Source organism: Thermobia domestica, chromosome 4 (genome assembly GCF_964235325.1).
Source record: "Thermobia domestica chromosome 4, izTheDome1.hap1.1, whole genome shotgun sequence".
NCBI classification, from domain to species: Eukaryota; Metazoa; Arthropoda; class Insecta; order Zygentoma; family Lepismatidae; genus Thermobia; species Thermobia domestica.
The window spans coordinates 40,159,272-40,172,132 of record NC_137457.1 but is presented as its reverse complement, the minus strand read 5'-3'; the positions used below and the strand labels follow the sequence as shown (position 1 = coordinate 40,172,132).

The window sequence follows — 12,861 nt, the reverse complement described above, 5'->3', positions numbered from 1 at the left end:
TCCATTTTGTTCGGTTTTATGGGTAAAAAATTGCAAACAATTTAAATTTCGGAGGTTTTTCACCTAATTTATCAACTTTGATGAGATGTTAATACCTTATATTGTTTTGCAGAAGAGGGATCCACTCCCTTTTATAAGGCAGCGGTACATTAATGCACCAATTTAAATTTTGGGGAGGGGTACCTTGGCCTACCCTTTAAATTTTAGAAATTTTCCAATTTAAAAATTTGGTGCAATAGTATAGGACCTCAATATGTATCACTATAAATTTGGATGGTTCACATCGTTCCCTTTCATGGTTAAAACATTGTCAAAAAATAAATTTCGGAGGTTATTGACCCCATTGATCAGGTTTTGTTACCTTGTAACTTGGATATTACCCAATTTAAACATTTAATATATTACTATAGAACCCTAATATGTATCACCATAAATTTGGGTGGTCCATTCATTTCCTATCATGGGTAAAAGATTGCCAAAAAAATAAATTTGGAGGTTATTGACACAATTAATGTTCTTTATACGAACATATCAATGAGTTTAGCGGTCTATTTTTTATAGAAGGCATGAGTATATTGATGCTTTCATCTTACAATTTGGTAAAAATATATTGACCCACCCCTTAAAGTTTAAAAATTGACGAATTTTGTATACTAGTACTAGGCCCTAACAAATATAATTATAAATTTCGTACCATTTCATTGGTAAAAATTGTTATAAATGTAAATTTTGGAGGTAATTGAACCCTTTTAATAAGGATGGATATATACAGGAATTTATTTCCTTTACACTTTGATGTTCACTTTTTAAAATCTGTTGGGTACATAGGACCTTTTCTTAAATTTGTGAATTATTAAATAACAAAATTCAGAAAACGTTTTCTAGATACCCTTTGTAAATGTTGCTGTCCCTCCCATCGCCAAACATTCAAATTTCGAGTGTTATTGACCTATTTTATCTCCTTGATACGGCTTTATTATTTAACGAGTCCAGAATTTATTACTTTTTTCACAAGACAAAGGTATATTTGCGCAACAAACCTTAAATTTCGGGTGGGAAACATTTGTTATTGTCAAATCAATACTAAGTAATTGTTGTTAGAATTGGGTGGTATCCCTTTCTTTGGGTTGGTTTGGTATGTTCCTCTTAAACTTTGGAGGATAAATTGAATGTCCGTTTCGTAACTGTTTAGAACAAAAACATTTGACAACAATGTTTATCATAATGCAATAGTACACGTCAGAACATGTTAATGACACGTCATCAGCTTTACACCATATATATGCATCGTTCGAGTTAGTATTCGTGATAACGTCATCATGGTTACTTGTCTACAGTTTCTAAACACACGTGATGTGATGAAATTATTTACAAAGGTTGCTGATTTACAACAGAACGTACCTTACAGAATCTTAGCTAGCCAAATGATCCTACAAAGTTTGGATTAAGAATTGTAGTGAAGTTGGAAATGATAAGAATATAATCTTACGAGTAGGATATTTACCCACGGAATCATCAAAGCAAGAAGAACTCTTACGTTTCTCAAACACTGAACTTGTATCTTTATGCTACGATGGATTCTTGGGTCGAAGTCATCAATTTGAATTTAGTGCAGCCTCATCTGTGAGTTGATTTTGTCAGCATAACGTCAGCAATTGTGATCAAATAATGAATTCAAACATCAGCACATTCCTTTCCAATGAGGTCAGCAATAATCCCATGACTTGTGATGAAATCATCAGTCCAAACGTCAGCAAAATCCGTGTTAGTCGGTCAGCTATAACTCTTGAAATCATTCGATAAAGTGCGTTTTAGGAGGAACGATGTTTGCTTCTAACGATAGAAAATTCCTCTTCGCAAGCTATTATCCGATAAATATATCTAAAACAAAACATGCGATTGTTGGTATCCGTGCTATAACATTTGAAACTGTTATATGATTGGGCAAAGCTGAACAATTTGGCGTACAATTGAACTTTGAAGAATGGCAGCTATTATGCACACGTATCGACCAAATGGATTATTATTTTCGTGATGAGGTAAATGTGACTATCGTCAAATCATTAGGCTCAAATCATGAAGTGGTGCTTGAGAAGTCCTGGAGAGGAAGATGGTGCTGTTACGTAAAAAGAGTCCATTGCATGGGGTTCGCAACATGGTGTATTTAACGCAAAGGGATTGGACGAAAGTCATTAAAGTATTCCAGTGTGCAGAACATTCAGTGGAAGTGTGCAACAAAACAAGTATATTCCTGAAGAAGTACTATTTTGAAAAATGTGTTATGCATACTGTACAACATGTATCTTCAGGGTGCGATGCTTGTCACCACCGTTGATGGATTCATGCCTTTATTGATAAACATTTTATTTGTGATCAAATGGGCATTCAGTTTCCAAATATTGATATTGCAATATACTTTAGATTACTTCAATTGGAAATAAAAGTATACGCTAAAGACAAACTAGTGCAAGAAGCTCAAAATACATTGTATCGATAATATCCAGATCCTTTCTCTGGTATGGATGTATGTGATTAACCAGAGCAACATATAATACAATAATCCATTTCAATGATTTGTGTTTTTCATTTCAAGTAAAACCCCATGTTCTGACGTGCACTATTGCATCATGATAAGCATTGTTGCCAAATATTTTCTCTAGACAGTTACGAAACCGTTCTTTAACAATGAATGCAAAATTAAAAAAATTGAAACAAAAAATTTGAAAGAAAAAATTCAAAATAAATTTTGAAACAAAAAATTTCAAACAAAATTTCGAAAAAAAAATGAAAGAATATTTAAAAAAAATATATCAGCATTAAAGATTTCAAACGAAATGTCGGAACAAAAACTTTCAAAAAAGAATTCAAACGAAAAAATATTCACAAAATTTTCAAAACAAAATTTCAAACAAAACATTTTCAAGCAAAAATTTTCAAACAACTTTTCAATCCAAATTTTCAAACAAAAATTTCAAACGAAAAAGTTTCAAACCAAATTTTAAAAAAATCCCAAAAATGTGAAACAAAAAATTCTTCAAACTAACAAATTCAAACAAAATATTTGAAACTAGGATGTTGAAAACAAAATTTTCAAACTTAAAAATTTCACGTTTCACGGTTAACCATCAAATTTTATCCGGTTTTAACAATTCGATTAACAAATAAACGGTTTTGATCATATTTATCAGTGAGTGCAAAACGGTGAACGCAAATGTTCAAACGAAGATTTTTAGAGAGTAATCGACAAATGCTAAACAAAACATTAAACTCAATGCAGCAAAGATTTGAAAATCATCAACCAATCAGATTGCACGGAATATAGTGATCAGCCGATCAAATTGTATTAACAATAACCTTGCTAGTGACCAGCTTGCATCACACTGTGGCTACATTTCAAAGTATTGTATCATATCAGATATCACATTACCTTTAAAATATCAGTCGCAAGTTTCAATAGAGTTACCTATCACATTTCTACAGCTGAAACAAAAAAAAAACAACCACCACTTATGATTTTAGACTATGAGCTGTGAATAAAGACCCTCTCCCTAACCCTGTACTCTACCTCAGCAAGGTCAATCACGTGGTACAACATATTGCTTACGTTTATATTTTGGCCCATAGTCTGGAATATTCAAGACAAATAATACAATTTAATTTGGACAATTTTCAATTTATCCTACAAAGTTTAAGAGGATCGTATCAATATACCAATGTCCTGAACCTATAATCCCACTATAGGACAATAACTGACCACGTGATCATACTAATATTTGACAGTGATTTACCCGAACAATAGGATACCACCCAACTCTAAGAACAATTACCAACTATTGATTTGACAATAAGAAATGTACCCCAAACAAAATTTAAGATTGGTGCACAAATATACCTTTCTTCTATGAAAAATGTAATAAATTCTATGCTTATTCAATAATAGAGCCGCATCAAAGAAGACAAAATAGTTCAATACCCTTCGAAATTTGAATATTTTTCCATAAGGTGTATACCATCATTTACAAATGGTACTAGAAAACGTTTAAAAAATTTAAGAAATGGTCCTATGCACCCAGAAGATTTTAAAAAGTGAGCATCAAAGTATAAAAGAAGTGGATCCCTACACACATTCATCTTTATCAAAAGACTTCAATTTTTTTCCAAAATTTACATTTATAACAATTTTTTACACGAAAAGGAACGAAATTTATAATCATATTTGTTAGGGCCCTGTACTAGCATACCAAATTGAGCAGTTTCTTAATTTAAAGGGCGGGTCATTGTACCTCTACCAAATTTTAGGATGAAAGTTTCAATGTACTCAAGCCTTATAAAAAATAGACCCTTGAACACATTCATATATTCATATAAAGTAATAAAGCCCTCATTATAGATAATAAAATGGGAGAATAATTTGAGAAATTTAATTTTTTTATAAAATTAGTATCCATGAAAGGAAACGAATAGACGACTCAAATGTTTGGTGACATATATTAGGGTCATTTAGTACTACACCTCCTCAATCAATAACCTCCGAAATTTGATTTTTGGTAATTTTTTACCCAAGATAGGGAACGAGGTGGACCACCAAAATTTATGATCCCTAATATATATATTCGGGTCCTGTAGTTCTATATTGAATGTTTAAACTGGGTAATATCCAATATATAAGGTAACAAAACCCTCCCCCTCCCTTTGCAGCCCTTCTTTTCGGTACACCTGGTAGTGATTATTAAATAATTCTGCATCATATTCACCTTTGTTAACCAAGATTCCGTCAGAATGATTATATTATATTCATCACTAGCTGCCAAAAGACCTTCCTTAAATTCATCACATTTACTATTCAACTCTCTAACATTCTGATAGTAAATAGAAATCAAAATACCTTCACATTCTTTACAACAGTGACGAAGTGCTTCCTCTTATTTAATTACAAAGACATTCCGATCAATCCTAGTTTTCCTCAATTTAATTACCCCTTTGGGTCAACCCGTAAGAATGCATATTGTTCTTCTCTCTGCAATTCTGTTGCCTGACCAAACAGACGTTTGCAAAATGACATAAGAGAGTGATTAATATATATTACCTCATTTTTCGCATAACCAATTTGACATGCGTCGAAATCTCTTTTGACTTTCCGTTTTTCCATTAGTTCATCCTTAATTTTACGATGATCAAATTTTACAATTATGCCTGTAGTTTTCTCATGGCGTCGTCTCTTTAACCTATAGCATGCTTCTAAATTTTCTTCTCTGATCTAACGGCTTCCCTATATTTTTAACCATTTCATAAGTATAATTTTCGCCTGATCAGGTACATCACGAATTTCCACATATTTCTTCTCCCATATTGTACCAGTTCATCTGAGTTTGCAGTTCCCTTACTTGCTTTATGGGTTGTACATTTTCGGAAGTTAATTATTCTATCTTCTCTAAACACTACCGTAATTTCACGGATTGTTGTTTTACCAAATTAATATTCTCATTAAGTTATCATGTACAAGGTTAAAGGATTCGCCCAACACATTTTCAATTCTAAGGTTATCTTTCTTTAAGTCAGAAATTTCCACTTGAAATCCTGCAAAAGTTATCACATATCTGTTAAGCTAGTTGTTTGGCGAGTTAAACCATCTCCATTCTGCATGATTTTCAGCCTTTCTTTTAAACACGCTTTTCACCAACATTCTCTATTTTCGGCTTTCATAAATTGTACATCTCCTATCGTAAGTTGAGCACACTTTATATGATACAGGTTATTGCAGTCTACACACACGACTTTAGAGCCTATATCCTGGCTTGATACGTTCTTATGACATTTCTCGTAACTACAAGCACTCATCCTGATTTCGATAGATCGAATCTTGACGTTGCCTTAGTATGCTCCGTGTAAAAAAGTTTCCAACCCTGAATATTTTTGTTTTTCTTTTGTTTGTTTTGTTTGCAGAGTCACACACACTTAAAACACACACTTCTCATTTTATGTTTGTAAAACATTTAGTTACAGAAATACATATAAGTACCTACTGCGTACCTGCAACTAGTAGTTTGTTTACATGTTGTAAAAATGCCCATGAAATACACAAAATATAGTAGGAGCGAGGGTCACCACAATCTCATCCAAACATGACCAATGTTGATATATCCGCAGTTCGCAGGTCCATGGCGTTAGACATTGAAGGCGACGTTTCAGACAAACGCTGTCTCTTAGCTGGTAGTGAATTTCTGACACACTCAGCGTAGTTCTCCGTGTGAATGGGTGATCGCGATCAGCGGGAGGCATTTTAGATGGTGGAGGCATTGGAGCACTCTGAGGCTTTGCGATGTCCATTTCCGTCCTTTCGCTTTTAAACCTTGGTAGAATAAGCCGAAGGGTCGACAAAGACGGGGGATAATCTTCTATGACGACTTCCCATCGAAGCTCCAGTGATATTAGGAGTATGCGCCAAGGAGATCTACAATGTGACCAAAGAACGAACTATATGAACCAAAGACATGCACAACGATGTGTTGAAAAATTATGTAGGTGTGGTGATAAGTTTTGATAGCCACCAACGTAGGAGGAAGTTTTCGGATAGACCATAACTCTGCACTTTCTTGGAGAGCAGAGCTCATAGGAATGACACAGAAACGCCTCCGGGATATGGAAAACGTAGGTTTCGAAAATGCACAATAGCCACGCTTTGCGGTTGTCGCTAGCTAAAACGTTTGCGAACGAAAGTATGTAAGGTTAATCTTTTTTACGGCTAGCCGGAGGCTAACATCCTTTAAGTGGGCTACACCCTCTTTTAGGGAAGGGAGTTCAAAGGAACATTATGGAAAAAAGGTATGGGTGGTTAGGCTATGGGCTGTTACTTATTTATTTATTTATTTTTCTTATATAACTTATTAGTGGAAGGACATTATGATCTTTGCGATCATAAAATACTTGTAGGCGAACTGGAACATAAATCATGATTATATGGGAGAACAAAAAACTACATGTAATATAATATACGAAATATAAGATGCATGACTACATATAATATAGAATATAGCAAGAATGGTGAAGAACATATACAATATGACAAGAGTGAGAAATCAGACAACAAAATGGAAAGTGAAGGTATAAGTAAGAAATATGTAAATCATGACGAAAATGAGAGATGAGTTGAGGTTGACGCCACAACACGACACAAGAATTGTTAGAAAGACGAACGCGGTTATCCTCTGCCTAGGGGCTGCTCTAGGCCAATGGAGACGTGGTGAACCATGTTAGGGAAATTGAATCACTGTGTATATGATGTAAAGATATGAGGTACATGAATATGCAATCGATAATCTTGGAGAATCTGTAGATCGAGATGGTCGGGAGGGACTGTGTAGCAATATAAAGTAAAGAGAAGGAAAAGTGGAGTATAATAGTACCGTGCAGGAGAGGATTGGAGTGCAAGATGATGCATAGTTTCAAACAACAGAGGATGGTGTTGTGTATAGCGTGGAGTAATGAATTTTAACGGAGAGTTGTGAGATGGTAAGTAAGTATAGGAAATTATATTAAAGATGGACTCGGAGAGATATGCGGAAGGCGATGCGGAAAGCATGTCTCTGATAATGTGAGTAAAGAACGAAAATCCAGGCTGGAAAACCGTAAGTAAGAACTGGGCGGAGGAAGGCCGTGTATATGTTGAGAACTGTGTGTGATTAGAGACCCCAGGTTGTGCCTGTTAGCCGTTTCAGGAGGTTGAGGAAGTTGTAAGCTTTAGTATTTTACACGGTTGAGATGTGGTTTCCACGTTAAATGATGATCGAATAATATGCCTAATTATATAACGGTTCGGGTTGGAACGATGACTGTATTATGGATATGGAATATCAGAAGAGATTATTTCGGTGGACCTTGGAACGTTTACGGGGCGGAATGAATCCAATAGCTTGAATTTTGGTGGCCTTAGTTTTTAGTTTCCATTTAGAACACCAGTGCGTGAAGGAATTGATGGCTATTTTTTATGAGTTAGTCATGTTGTGAATAGTTTTGCCAAGTGCGAGGAAAGCTGTATCATCAGCGTACTGAAACAGATGGACGTCAGGAAGATGTGGAAGGTCTGCAACGAAAAGGATATATGATAGTGGGGAAAGAGTAGAACCTTGAGGAGCACCGCACACGGGAAAAATGGGATGTGAGAGCTGTTCGTTAATGGAAATATAAGATATACCACAGACAAGAAAATGATAAATGACGCTAATGTATGCCAGCGGAAACTGAAATTTGATAAGCTTGTAGATTAGCGCCAGATGCCAAACCTTGTCAAAGACTTTCTCAAGGTCGAAAAGGACAAGACACGAAGGTTGAATGGAGTTTGGTGAATCGAAGAAGCTGATCATTAATGGAGAATGAGGGACAGAAACCTGCTTGATGAGTCGGAAGAAGTTGGTGGTCTTGTAAATAAGGATAGGCGTTTAACAAGAATGCGTTCGAATATTTTGCTCAGAGTAGACATCAACTGGATAGGTCGATATGAAGAAACATCGGACTGCGGTTTACCAGGTTTAAGAAACATGAGGGTCTTTGAAACCCTTTGCGTAAGATAAAATAATAAATGAGTGCCAGAAGAGTGAGTAATGTAACGGGGCTTTCTTTAATATGTGATAGGTGATCGAATAGAAGCCTGGTTAGGGGTTGCGTTTGTGCTTAATGACACTGGTGATTACTGAGACTGTGATGGGATTGGTAAGAGCACGGTTGGGGACTGTATGAGAGATATGAGGAAATGAATGACGGTTACGATCGACTTGATTGACTGAATGAGGAATGTTGTTGGACTCTGAGGATGTGTAGATAGTTTGGAGATAGTCGAATCGAATATGGAGTCTTAGAATGTATGCCACATAGAACATTGAAGCGTTTCCAGTCGCGAGTAGGACGAGTTGTATCGGAGAGTTGATTACAAGATTTAACCCATTGGCGTAATTTGTAAGCGGAAACACAGTTGTGGCACGTTCATTGAAGTTGATGATGAAGTCTTAGATCTTCTGGATTTCAGGTGCGAAGAAATTCGCAGTAGGATTGGCGTGATCTACGGACTAATGCTTGATACTGTTGTGGTAGTTTTGGACGGTATGGGATTGATTCGGATTGAGGGATATAAAGTGCAGATGCATGTTGAATGGAAGTGGTTATGATGTTGGCCTAATGTGAAAGTTCGTCTGGTGTGTTGTAGGAGCTTCGGAATCGGCGAAGGTGTTTTCGAGATACGTACGATATTGTGCCAGTTGGCTTTATCGTAACGGAGTGATATACGTGGTGAAAATGACGATTTGACAGAAGCCAGACCTGAATGATAGATTAGCTTGAGGGATGCATTATTACTGCCCATTAAGTCTGAAACATCAATAGTACAGCGATTAATGATGGTATTTGAGGCTATTGCTATATCTGGAGTGGTATTGGTGATAGGGCGAGGACAGCGAGGGAGACAGAGAAGACTATCTGTGGTATGAACTGTGATGTAGTCAGTAAAAGAGGATTGATTGGCATTATTGGCATTGGAACAGCTATGGAAGTTGACTCAGCCAAAATAATGAAGTGTTTGTACGTATTTGAGACGTATGACAAGAACGCATGAGGTACAGGAAGACCGTGGCGCGCATAGATGGTGGCAAGAGTGATGGCGATATTACGGAAATACAATGTGGTGATAAGGTATTTAGAGAGATTAAAGATGGGACAGTTTTGAGAGCGGTACGGAATGGTGTGACGGAAACCTACTGCAGCTCCACCTTTGGCTCTGAGAGCTGGCGTAGGGCTAACGTGGCAAAGTAATGTGTAACGTGATGTGAACCATTATGAAGTTGGTTTGAGAAAGGTTTCATTCAGGAGGTAAGCTGTGACTTGTTCTTCTGGTAAGAGTGTTTCAATAACTACTTAGTGTTTAGAAAGAGATCAGATGTTGAGAAACAAGAAAATTATTTCCATATTCGGTACAATTATACTGTTGTTTCGAGGCGAGTGGTGTGAAGGTGAACATATTTGTCAGAGGAGCTTGCGTATAATGAGACATGAAACGTAGATGTCGCTGCGGTAATAATATTTTGTAAGATATGGTGGAAAACTGTGAATATTTTGCAAACTAAGAGAAATTAATTCTAGTAACTTACTAACTTTGACGGGATCGTCAACGGAGAGATCAGTGCAAGTGAATGATTCGGCGGTTTTCAAAGGAACAACGAGTGCGGGATGTGATTCTTGAGCAGAAGGTTTGCCTTTACACTTTTAACTATAAGCTGGATGGGGCTCGGTGAAAGTAGGGCATTTCTGAGGCTGAGTCATGTTTATGCAAGCACGAGTTTAATGAGGTCCAGAACAAAAGCCGCAAACGAAAGGATTTTTACAGGCAGTTGTGTGGTGTGAATTGTACTGTTGGAATTTTCACAGCGGAGTGCTAAAAGTGCGGAAGACCGGGAAGGCTCAACACGGTTTCTACGTTTGCAAATATATACTAATTTAGATAACAAATTGTTGATTGTGTCTTGATAGGGCATAAGTATACGCACCATTTAGGTGGCACCAGCATTGTTTTCTATGCCAATAGTTTTGTGAATAGTACGCCCGTCCTACTGGAGCTCTTTGTGAACCTCCTCATCAGTATACGTCTGATCAAACCCACGAATTACAACAGAAAGAAGTGGAGGCCGTTTCGGTAGAGGCGTTTCTTTCCGTTTGACAGAGTTAAGGGATGTAAGGGTAGCTTATATTTTAAAAGATGCTTTATTCCGAACTAAGATCGCGAGGTTAGGATCCGGTGATTTGAGTATCATCCCGTTGTGTGTTTTGATGACTTAAGACAGTGGGGTATTCGGCAGATGCTTTTGGAGCTGAATGGGTATGAATTTCTCGTTAGTATACTTTGTATCACATTTTTGGAGTCTAAAAGAATGAAGTACCGGAATAATTGGTGAGGAAGATGAGTCTTTTATGTTTGTATGCTGGGCTTCCATGTGTGAGATATCTGAAACATTTCCACGATGTTTTTTCGCCGGCTGGCGAGGCTGCTTAACAGATTCAGCATAGAGTGGTTGACCACGTGGAGATCTGGATCTCGTGGATACGTTTGAATTTGTTGAGGCAGTTGAACTGCCTGACTGCGTATGCTGTCTGTTGCTCATATCCTTCCGCTTGGTCACTTTCGCAGCTGAAGCAGAGGGAACGGCAAACACAGTAGGAAAGCCAGGATGGCGTCCATCCAACGAGGATCCAGCGGTACCAGGAGAATCAGCCATAATGGTGAGCCGTTAGCCTAAACAATGTAGCAGTGATGTATGAAGTGAGATATGAATGAAATGAGCAAGGTAGGACAACCCGTTTGGATAGTTGTCCAGGTAGGGAAACTCCCCTTGCTCGATCTGTGGATCCGGCTGCCCTTGGCTAGATAAGTCTGACAGATGGATCGTGAGAAAGAGACAGAAGGTCAGTTCCAATATGTGGAACAGGAAGGTATTTCCAAAAACCGTCACCATACAATTAGCGACGCTTCAGAGCACAGCTCTGAGGTTTATCTTTTTTTACAAGGTAGTTCCTAAGCTAGCAACCTCTTATAGGGGTACGCCTTCTTTTAGGAATGGGGTGTAAAGGAAATGGTTGAACTAGGATATCGGGACAGGATCTAAGGGATGCATAGTTACAGTCTCAACATTTATTTTGCTTTATTTTGTCATTTATTTACATCACTATACATATATATGATTTTGTATGGACATTACGATCTTTGCGATCATAAACATACTGACAGGTGGATGCACAAGTAATAATATAAACATATAAGATAAATCATAAAGAAAATGAAATCGGAAGATTGGAAATAAATTCTGAAACTATAAACATAAAGCAGATTATAGAGGATGGTAATTAATTATAAGTATAGGCTATGAACGTGAAGGATGAAATGAAGTGCGAGCACGCCACAACACAAGAGAAAGGTTAGACCAACGAATGCTGTTATTTTCTGCTTAGGGGCGACGCTAGGCTGCTGAAGACTGGGGAAGACTGGGGGAGTAAACAAAGGAAGATCACTGTCCAGTATATGAAGGAAATACGTGAGAGAGTTGAGCATGAATACGATGGACGTCCAGAAGTTCTAGGTTGAGATGATTAGGGGGTAAAGTATAACAATATAGCGTGAAGAGGAGGTGTAAAGGGGTATAGTAATAACGTGGTCTGCATGGGTGGAGTGAAAGGTAGTGCATAGTGTCGAAAAGTAGTGGGTGGTGACGAGAGTAGCGATCGGTGAGAAATTTACGGCGTAGCGTTTCTAGGTGAAATTTAAGAACAGGAAATGTAAGACGACAGTAAAAATTACGGCTGGGACGGGGTAATGAAATGCGATAGGCGATGCGAAAGGCGTGTCGTTCGAAAACTGCAAGCTTGGAATAGTAGGATGGTGATGCTGATATCCAGGCTGGCGAACTATATGTAAGCACTGGGCGAAGGAATACTTTATATGTATTAAGGATATGCTGGGAAGATAGACCCCAAGTAGTTCCGGTTAGTCTTTTGAGTAAATTAAGTCTATTATATGCCTTAGTTTTAACAGAGTTGAGGTGAGGTATCCAAGTGAGGTGATGGTCGAAAATGAGGCCAAGTTAAGTGACAGTTTGGAAGGATGTATTGGTACGTTATTAATTTGTAATGAAAGAGGTGATGGATTGCGATGGACTTTTGTGCGTTTACGTGTGGATGTGGCGTGTGGATGAAAACTATGGCTTGCGTTTTTCCAGCATTAATTTTTAAGTTCCATTTCCGGCACCAGTGTGCAAAGCGATTTATAGCTTCCTGGAGAGCAAGATTGATTAGCGGAATGGTGCGACAGAGGGCAAGAAATGCCGTGTC

The 12,861-nt window shown here is 37.4% G+C and overlaps 1 protein-coding gene across 1 annotated transcript in view; it reads left to right on the top strand.

Moving 5' to 3' along the window:
- LOC145682733 (uncharacterized) overlaps positions 1–9,158 on the top strand; it is a 63,725-nt gene extending 54,567 nt beyond the window's left edge. The window contains exon 7 of the mRNA XM_081754119.1: positions 8,986–9,158. Coding sequence (XP_081610245.1) covers positions 8,986–9,158 — 173 coding nt within the window. The remainder of the gene's footprint in view (positions 1–8,985) is intronic.
- Positions 9,159–12,861: the final 3,703 nt, after the last annotated feature.